At 37.9% G+C, this 21,884-nt stretch overlaps 1 protein-coding gene across 2 annotated transcripts in view; it reads left to right on the top strand.

The window, feature by feature from the left end:
* The window catches only part of LOC132084780 (macrophage mannose receptor 1-like), a 32,184-nt gene extending 11,035 nt beyond the window's left edge, over positions 1-21,149 (top strand). For both annotated transcript variants that reach the window (XM_059490045.1, XM_059490037.1), the window contains 19 exons: positions 680-879; positions 2,149-2,276; positions 2,737-2,824; positions 3,329-3,473; positions 5,768-5,803; positions 5,897-6,060; positions 6,506-6,573; positions 7,356-7,456; positions 7,772-7,911; positions 9,071-9,185; positions 9,838-10,019; positions 10,661-10,763; positions 11,996-12,225; positions 14,175-14,340; positions 15,701-15,847; positions 16,920-17,036; positions 17,858-18,025; positions 19,837-19,866; positions 20,304-21,149. In XM_059490045.1, coding sequence (XP_059346028.1) covers positions 680-879; positions 2,149-2,276; positions 2,737-2,824; positions 3,329-3,473; positions 5,768-5,803; positions 5,897-6,060; positions 6,506-6,573; positions 7,356-7,456; positions 7,772-7,911; positions 9,071-9,185; positions 9,838-10,019; positions 10,661-10,763; positions 11,996-12,225; positions 14,175-14,340; positions 15,701-15,847; positions 16,920-17,036; positions 17,858-18,025; positions 19,837-19,866; positions 20,304-20,548 — 2,573 coding nt within the window. In that variant the 3' untranslated portion in view covers positions 20,549-21,149. The remainder of the gene's footprint in view (positions 1-679; positions 880-2,148; positions 2,277-2,736; positions 2,825-3,328; positions 3,474-5,767; positions 5,804-5,896; positions 6,061-6,505; positions 6,574-7,355; positions 7,457-7,771; positions 7,912-9,070; positions 9,186-9,837; positions 10,020-10,660; positions 10,764-11,995; positions 12,226-14,174; positions 14,341-15,700; positions 15,848-16,919; positions 17,037-17,857; positions 18,026-19,836; positions 19,867-20,303) is intronic.
* Positions 21,150-21,884: the final 735 nt, after the last annotated feature.

Genomic DNA, 21,884 nt, shown 5'->3' with positions numbered 1-21,884 from the left:
TGGTGTAAGTCAACCTGCCAAGGTGTGCAGAGACAGATTTTGGTAGGTTAGACTGAAAGCAATGCTGTGTTGGAGTTAACAAGGTCCATGGTATAATTATTTTTGCCATTTTTAACACCAATTAACAATAACTCATCAGCCTGAGAAAAATTATTCTGGACAGATTTTTGACCTACACTGTGCATATGTAAGAAATGAGCAGTGAACACGAAACAAAAGCAGTTTGGCATTTCAGCAATACAGCTCAGCAGCTATCTGTGAGCTCTGGCCTTCACACAGCTAGCTATGCCTTAAAACAAACCTGCTGTACTTGACATCACCCTTTTGAAATTGAGTTACCAGGATATTGAGAACTCCAAAGTACTTGTCAGGTCATCTATTACATATGTAAATTTAATCAAGGGCCATTTTCCCTGTGATTTCCCCTGGGTTGGCAAGATAAGGAAGATTTGTTTTCTGGAGCTTCAAATCTCTGGTTTTGGTAAAGCTGTGTCTGTGGGACTCATTGGCCCATACCTGGCCTCTGACAGTTGATATTAAAAATAGTTTTATATCCAGGATATTTTTAATATTCATAATCTGCCTCTTTCATAATTTTCAATTTATAAAAGCAAAGGTCTCATTCCTTACACAACAATTAAGGCTTTGGTTTTACTCATTTCTCTTCCACATCACATAGGGAAAGAGCAAGGCTGTGTTGTCATGGGAACTGGAATTGCAGCTGGATTATGGGATGTTGTTAGCTGTGAGAAGACATCGAATTATCTTTGCAAGCAGCGGACAGCAGGAGCTGCACCTCCCGCTCCTCCAGAGCAGGTCCCTGCGGCCGCGTGTGCCGCAGGCTGGGACAGAGCCCCGCGGGCCGACTCCTGCCTCAAGGTAAGTGTGTGCCCACTGCCCTGGGAGCCAGGACCAGGGGACAGTGCCCTGGTCACCAGGATGCTGGGGCATTGTTTGGGAATGATCTTCTCTTTGGTTTTCAAAGCAAGAAAACACAGGGGAAAAAAATCCATCAAATATAACGAAACTCAAAAACGGAAAATGATGAACACAGGGTGCTAAAATTATGCCTTCTTTCACCTAAATTCCAAGTGAGAACCTCACCTAATTTATTTGCTTCCAGGTGTTTGGAACTTCAAAAAAACCCATAGTATTTATTACGTCTCAAGAGCTGGCAGTGTCATTTGCATGAGACAATGCTTCTGAGAGAAAATGTTCCCCTCTGACACCCTTCTCTCACACAGCATGTGGTACTCGTGGCAATACTTTTGGATCCGGGTTTAGTTGATGACTCTTTACAGCGAGTAAAACTTTTGAGCATTCTCCTGATTTAGCTAAAAATGCCTTAAAAAGCTCTCCCTTTTTGCAAAGGGAAAAAGGAAAGAAAAGGCAACACAGATCAAGTAAATAAATATGCAACATTGCTCTTCAATATCTTTACATAAGTCTGCTCTCACTTTCTTTCCTGAGAGTCTCTGCCTGTTGGGAGACCAGATCTGATTTTATTCCTGTATTTACAGGAGTCTGAGCTTCCATGTCACATGTAATTATGATTAAATTGTTTCTGCCATTTACCAAATTGCTAATTAGCATTTCTATAAAATGTCAAGCACTTAGTCCTGTTAAACATATTCTTAGTCCAAGAATGTATGTTCCTCATGGCAGAAAGTGTATTTTGTATTTGTATGCTTTCACCTCAATACAAAAACCTCTTCCACAGCTGGGGTCCACAACAACTTTCTGTATCCATTTTATCTTTTCCAGTCCAACTCACTGACTTACCCTTCCCCTTCCTTTTTTCAAAAATCTTCTGCTTTCTACTGCAAAAATGGTTGAGGTTTTTCATCTTTTTTTTGAACCTTTCCGTGGACAAAGTTCGAATTAAGTTACAGATTAGTTTTTTCTCTTCTGTACATTCTGATGCTTTTTGTTCTCCTCAGATGCCTATACTACATTTGCCTTATTTTAAAATAGCTGATGCTAAGAAAAAATATTTACACTTCACATTTTTAATGTTTAATATTAGAGGCTTGGACAGGTGTCAGGTTGTCTCACTCAAGAATAAGGGCATGCTAAAATGATGCTGATTTTAATCACATATTTTATAAGCTTCACAAATTTACTAATTTATTTTTACTTTTTCAATAGTTTTTTGTGAGAGAGGGAAACCAAAAGAAGTCTTGGTTTGAAGCTGAAGAATTCTGTAGAGAAATAGGTGGAAATCTGGTCACAATCAATACAAAAGAAGATCAAATTTTAATATGGCAATTAGCTTTGTGAGTACTTGCATACGGTTCTTTTTCATGTTCCTGCTATGTTAAATAAAAATTACTTAAAACATATTCGGAGCTGAACAAGTGAAGAAGCAAATGAAAACAGTTGAAAATCATTCCTCACTATTCTTATAAGTTAAATAAGCATCTATTCATGCTGTACTTTTGCTAAAGCCTCTGTCTTTGACCTCATACTACAACCAAGATCTGTGCTACATCCATAGGGATGGGAACCTGAGCTGGCTCTGGGCCACACCACTTAAACTTATTTTTAAATATGAGAGTCTTAGCCCAATGCAGAGCACTATCAAAACTCTGATAGAGTGCAGGGAGTGAGCCTGGCTTTGGGCCACAGCTCCCAGTTCAGGTGTGACAGAAAGCAGGATATTTCTGTGCTTTTCAGGATTTATATCCCAGCCTCTCTTTCTATGCTTATATATCTATATTGTATGAATTATTTTAGGGACAAAGGACTGAACACTCAGGCTTTCTGGATTGGTTTGTTTCTCTTAAATCCTGATGAAGGATTTTCCTGGATTGATGGCTCCCCTGTGAGTACTTATTTGCTGGATATTAATTGACTTTCTGTCTTTTAGAAAATAGAATATATACTTAGTAGCTGCAGTGCACTGTCTTAACACAACATTGCCTGTGTTTCATCCCTGATACCATGTTATATCCCATCTTTGATAGTCTGTGCCCTTAGACATTCACAGCCTCCCAAAATGGGCACTGCTGTGCGGCAGTACAGTGAAGTCTAGCTGCCTACTTTCAAAAAACAAGATAAATGTGACTCCTTCTGTCCGTCAGTTTTTCTCTTATCAAACACATGGTTTTCTATACCATGAAATCTCTTCACCTTCTTCAGGGGGTGCTGGGGAAAGTAACCTGACCAGCATGACCTTCACAGCCCTCTCAGGTCTGTTTGAACTCCTCGTGATCCCATAAAAATGGTACTTGAGATGATGAGATACTGAAATTGTTTCACGATGGCAATCTCAATTACTTCTATTCAGCTCAATTCACACAGTAATTGATATGTATTTCCAACACAGGTAATTTATGAGAACTGGGAGGAAGATGAACCCAACAACTACAAAGAACTTGAACATTGTGTTATGTTTAATGGATCACCCCAAATGCGCTGGAACGACTTGCGCTGTGAACATTTACTTAATTGGATTTGTGAAACAAAAAAGGGTATTATTACTTTCCCATTTAATTGGAGCAATAAACATAAGCTTAAAAAGCAAATTTTATGGATTTAGAAAAATTGAAAGGAAGAAAGACACTGAGAATTGTTCATTTTAAAACCAGTTGCAGTGAAGGCAACAGGTAAAGCAGGCAGAATGAATTAAACTATTTCTCTTGTCCTCAGGTGCAGGAAGTTAGTGACCCTATTACTTCATCTGTAGTTTTATCTCTTTCTAACATGGGTTCCATAAATTTGTGAAGCAAAGGTACTTATCCCCTCTCCTTTTATTATTTCTTCTATTTCTATCTGCTTTAGGCTTATCCGGAATAGCTGTAGATGCAGGACATAGAGTTCTCTCTAAGGAAGTGAAAAAACTAGTGTGAAAAAACACACTGTGAAACAACTAATGGGAAGCAAGGGGGGATCAGTTGCTATAAGAACCAGCAACTCTGAAAACCCAATCTGATCAAAAGGGGAGGTTGGTGTAACCTTGATGGACTCCTGCATCCTCCAGCTTTGCCTGGAGAGCTGGGCCCCAGTGCCAGAACTCCCCCATCTGGTGCCAGGCTCACAAAATGGACCTGACAGATGTTGGGGTGCCCCCCAGCAGGAGAAAGAAACGGGGTCTGCATGGGCTGAAGAGATCAAGTGACAGCTGACAGTGAAAGATTTTGTTTTGCTTGCTCAGTTCTACTTCTACATCCCCGCTTCCTGGTTGTAAACTATTTGTATGCATCTCCATGGAGAAGGAGATTTTTAAAACCTTCTTGAAACAAAAAGAAAGTTGGATGCACACAGAGAACTACTAGGAGGCACAATAGGAAGGGGAAGGGATAAGCAGTTTCATAGAAACACTGAGTGTATCTAATATTTGATGACTCTGCCAACAAAACCCTTGAAGGGTGAATAAGGCACCATGGTAACATTGAAAAATTGCTTAACCAAAAAGGAAGACTCACTGTTCCCTTTTGGTAAATCAGTCACACAAGTGCACCATCCAAGCCCTGATTTGTGCAAACCAGCTCACAGCAGCACATCCTGTGCAGCCCTTTCTTGGCACTCTGAGCATGCTGCTTTGTATGGATGTGTCCCTCTGCTCTTGGTGAGATTGCTCAGAAGGAGCTCAGAAACCACGACACAAAGACTCTGGCCAGTTTATCTTGATCTTAGATGACCTTTCAAAAGCAAGAAAAAAAAAATCAAGAAATTAATCTTGTAATTGTGAATCTAGATGATGTGATGACCAACATGAGAGAAAACATTCTCAGATGTGAATTCCCTCATGTGCACTCAAGACACCTATTCACAAAAGATATTCCAGCTTTCCAAAAACAATGAATGTTACAGTTATGTTAGGATTAAACAATAAAGCCAAAATTACCAGAAGTATATAAATTAATAATGAAGACATTGAGATAATTTTAGTTCTATTGTTCACTAAATACTTAAGAAGAAAGTGTTTAAATGATCCCAGAATAATTTTTCTTGATTTTTCTTTTTGTTGCTTATTTCTCATCAAACTATTTCTGTCATTTCTATAATAGTGTGTTTCTGTCCATCCAACCACAGAAGAAATGTGAGAATCATTAGTTCAGAGGTACAAAATAACAGGCATTCATATGAAAGCAGAGTTTCCTTTGAGAGGCTATAGCTGGTTCTGGGAATACAGCTGATTTGCTTCCTCCTGGTTCAATTTGTAATCAGATACTTGAGTTTGATATCTATTGGCTCTCCAGGACCATTAAAAACAGACTGTCTTAGTAAAAGCCAAGTCATCAGGAAAGGAAGAATTCATTAACACACTGGAAGTTACATCTGACATTAGCAATAAACCAGCATTACATTTTCAGTACTTGTAGTCTATTACCATCTCAGTAAGCTTTGGGATTTATTATATTGAATTATTTTGTTTGGCTCCAATCCCAGTAATATTTAAAAGAAAAAAGAAATCATAGAGTATCAAGTGAAAATGCTATAACAAATTTTCAAAGTAATTTTTGTTTAAACTACAACTAATTTTCTGTGAAACATAGATTTTTTGACACAGTACTTTTGGATATATTACTGTAACGTACACATTTTTCACTAGATAAATATTTCCAAACTATACACTAACTTTAATATGGCAGAATGTGCTCTAAATTCTTGAAAATGCATTATCTGATTCATAGTTTGCCTGATGGGTTTGACTTTTTCCCCATCTATTTTACAAAGCATATAAAACTACTTAAAGCAAATGTCTCTGATTTTCTTTTTTTTTAATTTGGGATGTTGCTTATGAAAATCTTCTATTTTACAGGTACATTGATAAAGCCTGAAGCAAACTACAGGCTTGGTAGGTTTTTTCCTCTTCCACAAAAATTACTGTATAGTTTTCAGACTCTGTACAGACCAGATAGGAAAGCATTATATATGCTTTATCTTTCAGACTATCAGCTCACCAGTGACGGATGGATTATATATGAAAATAAGCAGTACTATTTCAGCAAAGAGCATGTCCATATGGAAGAAGCACGGAGAATTTGTCAGAAGAACTTTGCTGATCTTGTTGTCATTGAGAAAGAAAGCAAAAGACGATTTCTGTGGCACTATGTAAGCAGGAAGCCTATTAATTATATATAGTTGAAGTTTGAAGCACAGCAGGTGATAAAATACAGGGAACATACTAAGTATTTAGGAAGACTGGAGTCCTGAGCTATTGTCCTACATTACATTTTTATAGAGCAATAGATTTGTTCAGCACCTGTAAAATTACTATTGTTTTTAATAGGTAGAGGAAAATGCAAATATTAAAGGTGCAGCAAAGGATAGTCCAGGCCCAGGTTGCTTATCTTTTCTAATATATGTAGTGTTCAGCACAGTGATAATTCTCTGTTGCCTGCTTGAAACCCAAGTCTCAACCTACCATATGCTTATGTGAGACTCAAATTTTAAAAAAAAGGAAAAATAAATCAAAGGTATGATTAATTGCCTTTCAGATTTTTACTTGACATTGAGGAGCAATTTAGTGCTTAACTATTAATTATTTCTATTTTAGATTTACACAAAACACAGAGGAAAATCATTTTTCATTGGCTTAGTTGTCAGCTTTGATCAGAGATTCAGGTGAGTAAAGAAAAACTGGTAATGGACAACAAATTTGGTACTTTCATATTCAGGGAGCATTTCTGTGTGCTTTCATCTTAGAAGTTAAAAACTGTTGTACAACTGACTTCTGGATAGTTTTAAGGAGATGTCTCAGATCCAAAGTATTGCATTCTTCTATGTTTAAGCAGAGAAATGCATTTTCCTTCCAAACTTGGGAGAGCAAACCCAATAAAAATTCATGGCTAAGATTCAGCTCACTTAATGCCCTACACAGTGAGAACTGCAACCCTGCACAAGTAGTGAGGAGAAGCAGCTAATTTGAAGATGTTATTTACCTGACCCACTCTTGACATCAACCTAAGGGTGAGATTCACCCTAACCAGATCTCCAATGGCTACAGAAAAAGTCTGGAAGTTTTGATAAAATATCTATGTAAGGATTAAATCAAATGATTCCCATGCGGTTCAAGTTATGTGAGCTGGAAGCTAGAAGCATGAGTAGCATCTACTCCAACAGCTTGCTGAAATTTCTGGCAGGAAACTTGTTTTAACAATGCATGTGTAGAAGGCTTTCAGGAGGACACCTTCATGGGATGTGAAGATGTCCATCCATGCCTTGAAAGTGGTAGAACTAAACAGATGAGAGGCAGCAGCAGGGCTGTGGCTACGTCCCCCCCAGGATATGTAGAGTTTTTGCCCTCTGGTCACTGCTAACACCTTGCTTAGCCCTGTGCCCAAACAGACCTTGGGAGTAACTGCTGAGATGTCTGCTGGCAGCCACTGTCCCCTTGTTTCTTCCAGATGGCTGGATGACAGCCCAGTGAATTATGTTGCCTGGGCTCCAAATGAACCCAATTTTGCAAACAATGATGAAAACTGTGTGGTAATGTCAGAAGATTTTGGTGAGTAAAATAGCAACAAGAAATATTTGGGTAAAATTTAGCATCAAAATCCAAAATGTTTGGTACGTAAATTTGAGTCTACCCCACAGAGAAGTAGTTCAACAATACCGACATTTTTTCATAACACACTCAAGTTTGAAACTGTGTCATCACTTAGAAAAGAAACATATTGTAGAGGAAGGAGGAGTGTATTTGGATAAACATGTTTCATCTGTGCTTTATGAATGCCATCTGAGCCTGACTGATGTAGTGGTTACACAAGAGTTTCTCTATTCCCCAATCTTTAAACAATTATCTGTATTCCATTTTTTTCAGGCTTATGGAAAGACATAAGTTGTGCTGTGCAAAATGCCTTTATCTGTGAAAGGCAAAATTCAACTTACTCAGGATTTGCTCCTCCTGTGATTCGACCTCTGGGAGGATGTCCTGAAACTTGGCTTTTGTTTAAAAATAAGGTACAGCAATAACTATCAGCCAAATTTAGCAAATTTGTTCTAGGTGAAGAAAACAACTATCCCTTTTATCTCATTAAATAAATTCTCTCTCTTTAAGCACCAATTTACTAAGAAGTATGCTTGTTAGCAATGCACTGCATTTTCAGTTTGGCAAATTTGTAATAAATATTAAATATTTAAAATCAAATATTAAATTTTACAATTTAATTAAGTATTAAAAAGAGGTGATTTGAATGTTTGAAATTATAATTTTTGTAAATGACCCTGTGTCTTTAGCTATAGCTACTTTTCTAGTTTCTAGATAGTTCTGCTTTTTATTGGCATATTTACTGCATGGAAATCCTGATCCATTATCCTTATCTGTAAATGTAACCCTGTTTTCCTGAGTAACAAAGATGAAAAAAGGAAAGGTCAGACTTTTCATAAGTAATTGGCCATCACAGCAACTCATCCTAAGCTGAGTAACACAAAAAGCAATAAACGTCAAATCAAATATAAAAGAGAAGCAAGCATTGCTTTCTGCTAAGTTAAGCAAAAAAACTTGAACATATGAACTTTAAAAGAAACCCAAAAAACAAACAGAGGAAACCCAAAAGTCAATTCCACAATGCAATCAATAGGAAAAGTTTTTATGCATTCAAAGGGCATGAAGAGGGAGGAGCCGTGTCTTCTGTCCCTTGGAAGATACACAAAAAATATTTTACACTGGTATGCAGGGAAAACACCTATTCAGAAGGGCACTTCTTCCTGACACTGTTCCACTCATGTGAGTTCTCACATGAGCTGAGGTTTTAGCACTCCATCTGTGGTATATAATTGAAAAAAACTTGACCTGAGAATTTACTACCTGCTCCAAATTAAGTTCACAATCAGGAAATAGTTTCAGTCCTTCAAAAATGTTACTTTTCAGTAATTTAATTCCTCAAAAGCTTTTGGTGGTTGTCTGCTCTTTCCCAGCAGTGACCCCACATGATTGTAAGTGCTGTGCACTGGGGTTGGCTGGGTCTCATTCCTGCTGGCTGACAGTATTTGTGTTCCAGCAGATCCCCCATCTGCAGCTCTTTGGATGCAGGGACTAGCACAGAATTAGAATCCAAATCAATGTTCTTAATATTCTTTGACACCTGAAAGTCTCTCTAATCCTTTATTCTCTCCACAGTGTTATAAAATATTTGGATCCAGAGAAGAAGAGAAACTAACTTGGCACTCAGCAAGAAGTGTTTGTAGAGAATTAGGGGGAAATTTGGCCTCTATACACAATAACCAAGTGCAAGGTATGACACCTGAGCCTTACAGCACTGTGCATGAAGCCACAGATTTCACCATCTAATGATGAGGCTGAACCTATCTCCAGACCTAAAGAACCTGTGGAGAAAGACCTGGAGGTGTTTGATCCAGAGGGAAGACTGGAGCGAGATATTATGACATTTCCCAAGCTTTGGAAAATGTCATCTGTGGAAGGAACAGAATAATCTGTTCCCCATGGTCTTGGAAGGTGGAATAAATAGTAATAGTTTATAGTCATTAAATGCTCACAGATATTCAAGTTAGACATTAAACAGACATCCATCTGAAATTACATATATGCAGTTAATGCTACCTCGGGAAAGACAATCCTTTTGAAGTCACTTCTGGCTATGATGTCTATAATATTTCCAACATGCCTAAAAAATTTTTATCAAAAAATGTTTTTCTTTTTTCCCCTCTCTTTTTTCCCCTGAAATCAAACTGCTTCAGCTTGATTACCCATTGTAATTTTTTCTTTTACCATTCTCTCATAGCCTAATAATACTGAGGTTAGTATTTTCAATGTATTTAGAAGTTGAATGGCTGTTGTTTTATTTGTAATTTGATTTACATAGAATTTGAAAAAAAGAAAACTCCTCAGGTACTTTTTATTTTATTTTTAAATCTTTTTTCTATCAGCTTTCCTCACCTTTCACCTAAAGGATGTTGCCAGTGAAACATGGATTGGGCTGAATGACATTAACAGTGAGAATACATATCTCTGGACAGATGGAAGCGTTTTTGACTATTCAAATTGGGCCCCAGGATTCCCATTCAGAGATAAATTCATGGTGGTTGACTGGAAGTATATTACAATAGAGGTAAACAGAAATAAATCAGAAAATGCATAACATAAATGACACAATGTTTGGGTGTACCAGCCTGATCTCTCTCTCAGCAAAGATCTGATCTTTAACAGCTTAAAGCAGAAGTGAACTGAAATTTCAAAGACCAAATTTTTAAAGCTTTAATCAGAAATTAATAGGCCTGTTTAGTATCTAGGCTTACTCTCCTTTGTCAAAGTCTAGAAGTGCAGAAAAGGAATCTTTACTGCTAGAATTAATTACACTTTCTATAATTATTATATTGTAGTGAAAATATGCAGTGTTACTAGTTGTGCTTTTTATTCTGGTTTATTGTTTTTCCTTGTATGATGCAAATCGAAATGAAACTCTAACAAATTCAGTACAGATTATCATTAACTCCATAGTAAAAATAACTTCAATACCTTCCAAGGAATTTTAATTAATGGACAAAAGTTCTTGGAGTAATCTGCCAATGAAAGTATATTTGCTTAAGATCCATAATAGAATACATTTAATTTCCAACAAGCAATGCATGAAAAGAACCAGAAAACTAGAAAAGAAAGCTACTAAATTTTTCTCCTCACACCTATCTCTATTATTTTGCTGGAAATTTTGCATTTTATCAGCAACAATTCTATTTTTCATTTTCCCCCCAGACTGATTGCATTGCAATGACAAGAAGGTCTGTAGATGGTGCAGGATTATGGGAAAATACTGACTGCCAGCATAATAAAAGCTACATTTGCCAGATGGACAGCGGTAAGTTTTATTTTCCACTTTTTTTTTCTTTTGTTGCAAAACATTTACTGAACAATGCAACCACTACAACTCAGAGAAGCTGACCTCGCCTGCCCTGCAGACATCCACACTTAAATCAGGTGCCTGGCACACAGACATTTTGAAGACAGGATTCACCTTCTTAATCATAAGAAAAATGCCCAAACCAGGTTCCTAGACGGTCTCTGCCTCCAAAATGCCTGTTTTCTCTATTAGCAGAAATGTGTGGCCATCTGTGCTTTACCCAGCCATCACAGAGACAGGTGGCTGAACGCAGTTATTTTGCAGATACAATACAAAAAGACAAATCCCCCAGCGACCCCCAGCTGGGGGTCAACCAAGGCCAATTAAACTGATTGGTTTGCTCATCAGTCTCTAGCAAGGCCTTCAAATCACAAAACCAGCAATACTCAGAAGGGCAAAAGTTCCAGTTTTCTTCATGGGGCCTTGGGGTGGGAGACACATCCGGAGCACAGCTACACTGCAGAGTCTGCAGGAACAAAAACAGGGAACTGCTGAGCAGCAAGGCAAAATAGAGGAAGAAGCCACAGCTGGGTCAGATGATTCACAGCTCTGTCCCATGCAAGTGCAGAAAGCTGTATGAGGATGGCACCAGCAAAAACAATTGCCAGGGCATCCTCAACAATGACCGAAAGCAAAGTTTATGTCTTCTTCTGCCCCCATCACTACGTCTAGGCCCTTGCCTTCTACTTCTGCATATATAATTATAGGTACAAATACAGTTTCCTTTTTCACTTCATCCTGCGAGGGAAGATGTAGCAGCATGGTCTTAAAATTTGCTTAGAAAGAAATTATTTTGAGACTGAAGTGGTGTGAAGATCTTTGTCCTGTGCTCATGCCTGGGAAAAACTTCACCTGCACTGCGGTGGGGGAACACAGAGAGATTTGGGAGGAGGATCATGGTGGAACAGTATTGACATAATTTCATCTGGACAGCCTGTGTCTATAGATACACACAGCTCATGCTCTGCCTCTCTCTAATCCTTGAATGTGTTTTTACATCATAGATTAAAATAATTCCAAATTGCCATTAAAATAAATCACTTTGGTTTTATGTAGGAAAGGCTGTTACTTGATGCTTCTGTTGCCATGTTATATTCAGCTGTTACTCAAAAGTAATACTGCTATCCAGCAGCTTGTAAATGTTGACTGTTTTCTCCTCTTCCTTTCAAGTTTTTACCTCTTTCCTACAGAGCCTGAACTGTTTCACCCCACAAGTGCTCCAGATTTCAATTTTGTCCATTATGGCAACAGCAGCTATTTAATCATTCCTTCTAAAATGAATTGGGAAGAAGCAAGAAAAGCATGCAAGGAGAAATCTTCAGAGCTTGCCAGCATTTTTGATTATTACAGTAATATATTCTTGCTGCTGCAGGCAGTGCAGTATGGAGAGCCCTTATGGATTGGGCTCAACAGCAATGTGGTAAGTTTACAAATTTAATAGTTGATAAAGTTAAATACTGCTGCTATTAGCAGAAGATTTGTAGCATGAACAAATTTATAAACCTAGGAATGGTGGACAGCCTCACATTTTTTGACTTCATTGATCTTAAATCATTAAACTCCATTTTAGGCAATGGAGAGGGATGAGAAACTTTGGTGGTGATGGACTGTGTGAATCTTGGAAACTTAGGTAAAAACGTTTGGTAAACTTCCAGATGGCCATTTTTACGAGAGGTGACCCCTGCCCAAAGAGTGCAAGGTGGTCAGTAGAGCCAGTGCCTCATGATCATTGGCAGCTGTAGCTTTTCCATTATGTTTTGGTTCAGAAGAGTTCATAGCCAAACCACACACCTTTGAACACACATTCTTTGTTATACCTGCTGGGTCCCAAAGGTTAAAATCAGTAAAAGCTATACTGCACCAGAAGTAGTGAATACTGAGATCCAGGTCCACCACTTTGTAAGGCAACACTCAAGTGACAATCACTCTTATTGGCTCTGTGACTGAGTGACAAATTGAGCTTCATCTTCTCCACTGAATATGCAGTTGCTAAATGCACTTAATTATCATGTTTCTATTTCATTGTTCTTTAATCTGGCCAAACCTCCCTGATAATAAAAATGAGCCTTTTCATCAGTAATAGTCTTCTTAACTATTCTTTGTTTTTGCTAATTGTGATTCCACAGTTGTATATAACACTGCAAAACATGTCTGAAAATCAGTATCCCTAGGGATAGGTATAATAAATATTGTGTAAAAATAGCATTTCCAGTTATATGATGCAGCGATACTCTGATAAAGCCCCTCAGAGGGCTGAAAAAATTGTCTGATAAAATGAACTTGTTGCTGAAAAGTATGTATTTCCACTATTCTAACAGTGTCATCTCTGCCTCCACCAGAAAAAATGCTCACATAAGTGATGGGTAGTCACCAACCTTAAAAGAAATCCTTCAATTTGCAAATGTCCAGAGGGCATCTCTACTCAAACCAAAATAATAGTGTTTAAGTTCACTTAATATGAAAGTTGGTTGTTTTTAGTCATAGCAACATGATTTAGAAAGCAGCTAAATTACATTTTGATCAAGCTTGAATCACCAGACAGTCCCCTGGTACTTATAAACAAGCCATCCTTGATCTTGCAGAGTCAAGCTTTGTGGTTCCTCCTTTTCCCCAGGCAGTGAGTGACCTTGCCCTGATGATGCCAAGCTCAGTATGACCTTGTGCACCTGGCATCCCTCTTGGCACAGCTAGACACTGCAGTGAGATCACATCTTATCCCCCTCTTTTTAATGGCAGCAATATATTGTCTGCGTCCTTTCGCTTTTCCTTGTAGTTCTTCTGATTCTTCATGGAAAAGAAAAAAGGGGAGGAGGAAGAAAGACTGAACAAAGACTCAAGAATTCCTCCTCAACATATTTCTCTTTTGCTTCTCACAAATTAATAATTTTCTCTGGTTCCTCATAGAGATGTCTGCGGTTTACTCCTGAACATTTCTCCTCAGAACTGCTGGAGCTTAGACTCCTTGTGTGATAGCCAACTCTGAGACCCATTTCCACCTAAGCTTTCCACTGGTTTTGTGTTCTTGGTCTTCCTGCTTCTTCATGGTCTTCCTGCTTTTCCTGGAGATCTGACTCTTCTGGGATGGTGATTCCCCCTTACAACATTGTCTGACAAGGAACTGAGCACCCGGGGTGTATTATTTAGCCTTTGAAGCAGTTCCATGGGCTGTTCCAGCATGGGAGCCATCCTGCTGGGTCTGGTTTTTATGTTGCTGAGTCCTGATTCAACCTGTATTTTAACAGTACTAGCACAGATACACAAGCTGAGCTGCCTGTACCACTTTGAAATGTGCTTCTGTATGAGCGCATTTAGGTGAAACAGCAGATAAGAGTTTACAAAAGTTGTGTCAAATGTCTGTTTCGATTTCAGAATTATGGATATTATCGATGGACCAATAAAAGGAAAGTAAGTTTTTCTAAGTGGGACTATAGGGAACCAAAACAGAAAATAGCCTGTGTCTATCTCGCACTCTCTGGGAGATGGAAAACAGCACATTGTGATGAGAAACATCTTCCTGTCTGCAAAAAATCTGAAGGTAAGCAATGGCAATGACTTTTGGTTTTATGGCAGAAAGCTTGCTTTATCTGCTTTGCCTGAATTACAAATTTCTAAGTATATATCAAGAATAATAAGGCTGTGTATGTACAGCCAATACATTTAATTTGCATGAAAATGTGTAATTTTGATGGAGCTGGCAGTCACCAGCCAAGATCTTGCCATTTCACTGGATTGGAGTAATAGCTGCCATGGGAAAAGGCAGACAGATCATAGAAATTGTGGGGACATCAGGCATCTCACACTGAGTCTAGAATGTAAAGTGTTTTGCTGACAGAGGTTTTATGGGATGGTCGGTAATCAGTGAATTTCATTGAGTATAAAATGAATTTAATTTCTTCAATATAAACACATCATTCCTACACTGGTTGTTACTTCATTGCTATTGGATTCCAAAAACTGGATATAGGAGAAAGAGTTGTATCTGATAAAAAAGGGTCTATTATTGGCCCCCCAAAAGTTCATACTTCATAGGGTTTGTATGGGAAGAATACTACACAGTAAAACTACAGGCAAACCTCAGGATGGCACTGGGTTTTTTGCTTTCTCATTTGTATTAGAATAACATCTGTTAGCTCTAGTGACACACACTTAATGGAAACTAAGAGTTTATTTGGGGATTTTTGGATTTGTTTTGGTTTTGTTTTGTTTTGGGTTGGGTATTTTGTGGGTTTTTTAATTGGTTAGTTGTTTTTATTTTCTTTTCTGGGCCATTCTTTGAACTTCATAGCTGTTAATTTGCAACTTTTGTTTAAAAACATAAGTATTAAGTGACAATGTTGCCTTTTCATAATGTCATTGCTTGTAGGAAAATGAGGGGTTACTACATAAATTATCAATGAGCCTCAGATTATTCTTTGTCAGATATAAAGATGTTCAGAAATTTGAATTGTTATCTTGAGGAAGATATTAAATGGGAAATTCCTACTATATGATATTTCGTTGTAAATGGAATTTATTTGAACTTTTTGAGAATTTGGGAGTTTTCTAGGGGTGCTTTTTATGCTTTTTAATGCTTCTTTTATTTATATAAATTTGTTGATTATAACAAAACAAACTAGAACCAAAATTCTTGAACACTCAAGTATCCTTGAAACAGTCCAAGTTTGATTTAGTTAGTAACAGAGAAGAGCACAGATTCATGCTGAGCCATCCTCTCACAGCTGACCAGTCCTGATCCTCATTATCCCTCCTGACTTAGACACTGATAATTCAAGTGTTGTGTTCCAAAGAGTACTTTAAACACTTTTATGAAAAGGTGTTTCTAATGTTTGATTTCATATATGAAGAACTGCAATCCTGACTGAATGAAAGCATTTATAATATCTCATTTCTTCTAGATGTAGTTCCTTCTGACCCTCCCCAGGATATTGGACAATGTCCTGAATCTGATCACATATCTTGGATTCCTTTCCGAAGCCACTGCTATAACTTCAATGCCAATGAAATGAGCTGGGCTCAGTCTGTGACTCAGTGCATTCAATCAGGTAATTATTATTTTTACCCAAATATAGAACTTCAATCTTGACATTAAAAAGAAGTCTTGAGAAAATCTTGAAAAGTAATAATGCAAAATCTACAAATATTAAAAATAAGGAATAAATGTCTCACTTATTCTTTACTGTTATGTGCTTTTCAATTATGCTGCATTTAAGGTGATTTCTTTGTTCTATTTTTCCGGCTGTGCTTGTTTCTTGTTATATTTCTTCATTCACAAAATCTCTCTTTTTTAGTAAAATCTTAAATTTTATGTGATTTGGAAAAAACCTGCTTCTTTCTGGCTTTATCCCTTCTTTTCCATATCTTTCTCTACACAATAGGCAAAGTAAATATCATAATAACAATCACTAATTTTTAACATGGGCTGTGTGTAAAAAGGGGTTGATCCAAAGGAGGTTTCTTGTGCTGCCAGGTAGCCACTGCTCTACCAGCAAGGCTCCCTGGCAGAGTGCAGAGCCCAGGGAGGGAAAATGCTTCCCTCCTTCTCCTTGGAGGCATCTGTTCCTGGCCAGGACCAGGAGCAGAACCTTGGCACTCCTTCACCTTTGCTGCTGACTCATCAGCTGTCTCATCCATGTGTCAGGAGGCCAGGAAAGAGAAAATAAATGGATTTTATTTCATCGCTTTTTACATCCTCCTGGCCCTCTTACGCTACCGCCACTGCCACAAAAATTAATACATCGGTTTGAACTGCAGATTTGTTTGTTGCACAGCATTTCATGCTACCTATTATTCTGTAAAACCATGAAGAACAAATAAATAATCACTCATCATTCCTATGAACAGTAATATCCAGTCACTTGAAAACATAGTGGACCTTGCCTGGTGTTTAGAAGCCATCATCTTCTCCATCTTCTCTGTGCCTGCGTGTCTTTCACTTAGAGGAGATCTCTCACTGCCTGTGCTGTTCCCCACAGCTGGACACTACCTTGTGGTCTCTATTTAAATCCTTCTTTACTCCCTACCAGTGGGAGAGGTTTTTTATTAACCTTAACCTGCCTCAAAAGCCGTAACTATGTCAGGGATATCTCCAATCATCTTCCATTGTTTCTTTTATAGGTGGTATGTTGGCTTCTGTAGAAGATCTGTATGAATCAAACTTTTTAATAGAACATGCAGATTTATATGCAAGCAAGACAAGTGGCTTCTGGATAGGAATATACAGAAATGTAAATGGTAACTATTTTAAGTTCTATAAATAATCATAAACAGACTTTATTTAATGGAAAAAATATTAATAAAATTGATAGGTTTTAAGCAACCAAATGAAGTAGAGTTCAGACCTAAGTCCTCTCAGAGGCTGTCTCCTATTCCTGGTCTCTGAGAAAGCTTTTCCTATTGGGGAAAAAGTCCTGACTGGCTCCCATCTTCTCTTGGCGGGGGAAGACCTGTGGGAGTCCAGCCAGAGCCCACAGCATCAAGATCCTCTGTGACTCTGTAGGGAGAAAATTAGGCTGCTTGCTAAAGCATGCAGTAGAAAATATGCATCTGGAAGAAAACACTGTTATCAGACTACAAGCAGTCAGAAAGGGTTTTATTTTAGATTACTTTCAGCCCATTGAAACATCAACATTTTTTTAGAGTTTATAGAAAAAAAGTTTTCATTTAAACTAAATGTATGATTAGCATTGCAGTAAAAGCTACTTGATTTTCATTGAGTGCTGATGAACTAATAATTGAGACTTTTTTTACAAAAATTCTGAATTTAACTTTTTTCAGTGTGAAATTTTTATATCCTGGAAAAATACAAAATAAAACTGTGGTGTTATCATAACTGATAAATCTGCAAATCATAATTTGGGAAGGCTATTATATTGTTTTTGAGACAAGAATCAAATGAGCTAAAATGCATCAAAAAAAAGCAGCCACAGATGGAATTTCTGAAGAAAGCACTATTGCTTTATAGGCTGGAGAAAGTAATATTATGTCAATATTCACTAAGGTGAAGACCTTTCCTGTGGATCTATTAGCACTGATACTAACATTTGCCACATCAGGGCAGCTGCTCTGGCAGGACAACAGTGCCTTAGACTTTGTCAACTGGGCAGAGGGGCAGCCCTCGGGGGACGAGCTGGCGTTCTGCGTGGAGCTGTCTGCAGCCACGGGCTACTGGAGTGTCCTGCCCTGCTCTTCCCAAAAGGGCTTTATTTGTAAGAAACCAAAGAGTAAGTGACCTCTTTAATATTCGCTCTTTCCATTTATGGCTTTATTTCAGTAGTAATAGCACAACATGAGTGTTGCAAAGGACTGGCACAAATGTTTCAATGTTCAGACAAAAATAATACAAGTGTATTTTTTTGTTTCCCCTATTTATGATTTCTTGCTTCATAACCTCAGATTTTCTTGCACTGTATTTTCTTACATAAATATTTCCTGGAAAAAATCCAAATTACTTTTTTGTTTTTTTGTTCTCCTCCAACATAAACACATTTTTTTCTACTGAAATTCCTATTTTCTTTCTATGGAACAAGAGTGGCATCAATAATTTGCTATCCTTCCTCTTGCTGTACTATGATACATGCTGTTCCAGCAAGAGATGGATGAAGCAATTCTATTTAAATAGGAACGGAAGTGCAATCCAGAGAGCATATAGTGACCTTTGAAAAGAGTAGAAGTGTTTTGGTTAGCTTTTTTTTGGTTAGCTTTTTTTTTTTTTTTTTTAATATTGTATTTCTGTATAACTGAGCACCATCTGCTTTAGTCAGGAAGTAGAAATATCAGAATATTGTGAGCCAAGCAAGCATGTGGTATTTTGGAGTTTAACTGTTAATTCTGCAGAAAAGTCCAATTTCCTGCCCTGTTTCACAACCCCAAGGTTCAGGATGTTCCTGAGGTTCAGTCCTTTCCCCCACCAAAGCAAACCTGCAGCTGGTGGGGGAAGAAACAATCACAGCGCTGTTCAGGGCATGCTCTCTAAAGGAAAAATCTGCTTTGAGGACAATGCCTAGTTTTCTTTGCAGGCAACAGACACTACTGAATGTCAGCTCTTTGCTGCCAGACGTCAGCAAGCAGAAACTCACTATCACCACACAATTTGTTTGATGGATTTCACTGTGAGTGGCCCTGATGTACAGAGGGTATTTATTCCCTGACACTGGCTTCCCCAGCAGAACAGGTGTTTATTCAATTTCAGCCAGCTCTAGACAAATTTAACAGCTGCTTCTCCTTCGTGCTCACAAACACACAGAGCCCAATGCATTGCCCTGGCTCTGCTGCAGCTGCGTGGCTCCTGGAGCATCCCTGGGCTCCCACTGCCCATGAGGAGAGCCGTGGCCATCGTTCAGCAGCTCCCAGCATCACACAGCATCATCCAGCAGCTCCCAGCATCATCCAGCATCATCCAGCAGCTCCCAGGAGCTCCCAGCATCATCCAGCATCACCCAGCATCACCCAGCATCACCCAGCATCACCCAGCATCACCCAGCATCATCCAGCAGGTCCCACCCAGCCGGCCGGGAAAAGCCTTGCAGACGGCGCCCTCTGTGCACAGCCGGGAAAAGCGGCACAAGAAGGCTTGAGTTTATACGTGTAATTATAGATGCAAATAAATTATGGTAAATCGAGACCTGCTGGGTCTCAAAAGAGTTGTGTGTGATACAGGAAAGCTCAACTGTCCTCAGCAGTCGATTAGGTTTTCCCAGACTCCACAAGAAACAGAGCCGGTGGAAAGGGCAAGGTTAATTAATGAGGGAGAAAAGTCCTCTTGAAACAGTCAGGAACCACTACTACTCAGCTTGGAGATGTTCTGGTTATTACAAAACAAGCAAGAAGGGGGATTTAATATGCAAAAAAATGCAGTTTTATTGAAGGGAATATGAGGTTAAAAATCTTTCATGCCTTTTCAGCTCTCCTAATTCAAAGTTTCCAAAGTGATGATGATGTGCAGGTTACCAGAGCTTTTGCTAATATCAACCTGTCAGGAAGAAAATGTGACCTTTCTAGATTTTGACTAAACATTTGTCTCTTTCTTTGACAGCTATTCTTAAAGCAGCTGGAGACGTGGAAGGTAGGATTTTTTTCCCTTCCAATTAATTTCAAAGATATGCACTTAAATTTAATACCATTTATTTAGTTATTAAAAAAAATTTATATATATATATATATATATATATATATATATATATATATATATATATATATATGTATATATCTTTTTTTTTAATACGAGCTTTATTTACTTAGTTGACATTGAATTCTTTCCCAGCCTAATTTATCAGTATCTGCAAGACCCTTAGGAAACCCCAAAATAATCAAATTACTTGGCAAATTGATCACCCCCTCTCTGATCCTCCTTTTGGTAATATCTATGAGGAAGACTGACACAGAGAAATTATAATATATTTTCCACCTGTTAATTAAGGAAGAAATTGTAGTTTTCAGTAATCTTACACTTGTTTGTGGCTACAGCTCATTCATTTCTATGTACTTTTTATTTATTTACAGATGCCAAAAAGAACAAAGCCAGTGGTCACCTGAATATGTGGATACTACTTACTCTGGTCCTCATAATTTTATTGGGGATGGGCTTCATTATTTATTTCTTGTTCAAGATCAAACCTGGAAGTGGAACTAGAAGAGAGGTGAGGCGGAGCAGCAGGCAGCTGGAATACACCCGTGCCCTAAGTGCAGAGGACAATGGAAGTGATGCTACCAGCAACAAAGAAAAAAATGAACACAGTGTTGTCTGATGGGATAACACAGCCAAACTAAAATGGTTAAGCTGAAAAAATATAGCTGAACAAAAGGAAACCTTAGTCTCTCTTAGATGTAACTTTCATAGCTGTAGCATGTAACTTTACTATGAAGTAAAACTGGCAGTTATTCCTTTTGTGAAGACTAGGAACTATTGCTGTATGCTCCTCAATAAATACTCTCGTGTATTTATTGACTTAGAATTGTACAAAATGGCTAATTAAGCAAGCAAGGAAAATAACTAGTGGGAATTTGGATTTTAAAGTTATGGGTTACTTATTCAGGAATTTGTGACAGCATCACATACAGAGTCAAGACTAACACTGAGCACTTTTTGCAGAGCCAGCAGCCCTAGTTCCAGCACTTTGAGAGTACCTCACCTTACTGTTCTGAAGCATGCACACTGTTACTTAAGTGATGTTTGGAACAAACAGATATTTACATGAATTTTTTGCCCACATTGCTGCCCTTTTCTTATACCCTATACACAAATATCTTCCTTGTGATAGTATTGTAAGTGAAATGCAAATACTTGTCCTTCATTCATGGATTCAACTTGAATTTTGCAAAACAAATAAATCTTTACATACAGTCTTATTCTATGACTATGAATGTTTTTTATCAATTATGAACGTGAGACTATATCAATAAACAATCTATATATTACACAATAACATTTCAGTGTTTAATTAGCATGTGGAGATGACACATGGTTTGTCGGTCTAATGAGTCTTCTTCCTTAAAAAAGACACTGACAGGAGGAGACACAGAAATGTCAACAAGGCATATGACTAAAAAAATCCATAAGTAAACAATAAAATAAAGTAGTTGCCAAATAAATTTTGAAATAATGCATTCCTGGTTTTATACCACTTGATCACTCATTTTAGGACAGCTTTGCTCACTATCCTCCATTTCTCTGATAAATGGACTGATAGCTGGGCACTGTGTCCATGATTCAGGCCAGTAAGAGAGTGGGGCACAAAACAGTGCCTTGCTAGTGAAATCTTTTAGAGATTTACTGAGATGTTTAAGTTTTCTAGGAATTCTCTGTTGTCTATGGCATTCTGAAGAAAAAAAATCTCAAGGATCTCTGGGAATTAAAAACCTTTAGAAAGTGCATAAGAACTGCAGAGGAGATGTTACATTGGATTGACAATTTATAGATATGTCAATTAAACAAAACATATTGCAGAGAATGAGGAATAAAGGCATTTTTTTACTCAAACTACTTTTAATGACAGTCGTCTTGATCTTCATTTTTAGCCCTTGTGTAAGTTAAAAAGAATACAATTTTTCTTTTTTTAATAAATATGGAACTGGATTCTGTGC

The sequence above is a fragment of the Ammospiza nelsoni genome, chromosome 1, assembly GCF_027579445.1.
Source record: "Ammospiza nelsoni isolate bAmmNel1 chromosome 1, bAmmNel1.pri, whole genome shotgun sequence".
Classification (NCBI taxonomy): domain Eukaryota; kingdom Metazoa; phylum Chordata; class Aves; order Passeriformes; family Passerellidae; genus Ammospiza; species Ammospiza nelsoni.
The sequence above is the reverse complement of the archived record's forward strand: the minus strand, read 5'-3'. Positions and strand labels throughout refer to the sequence as shown.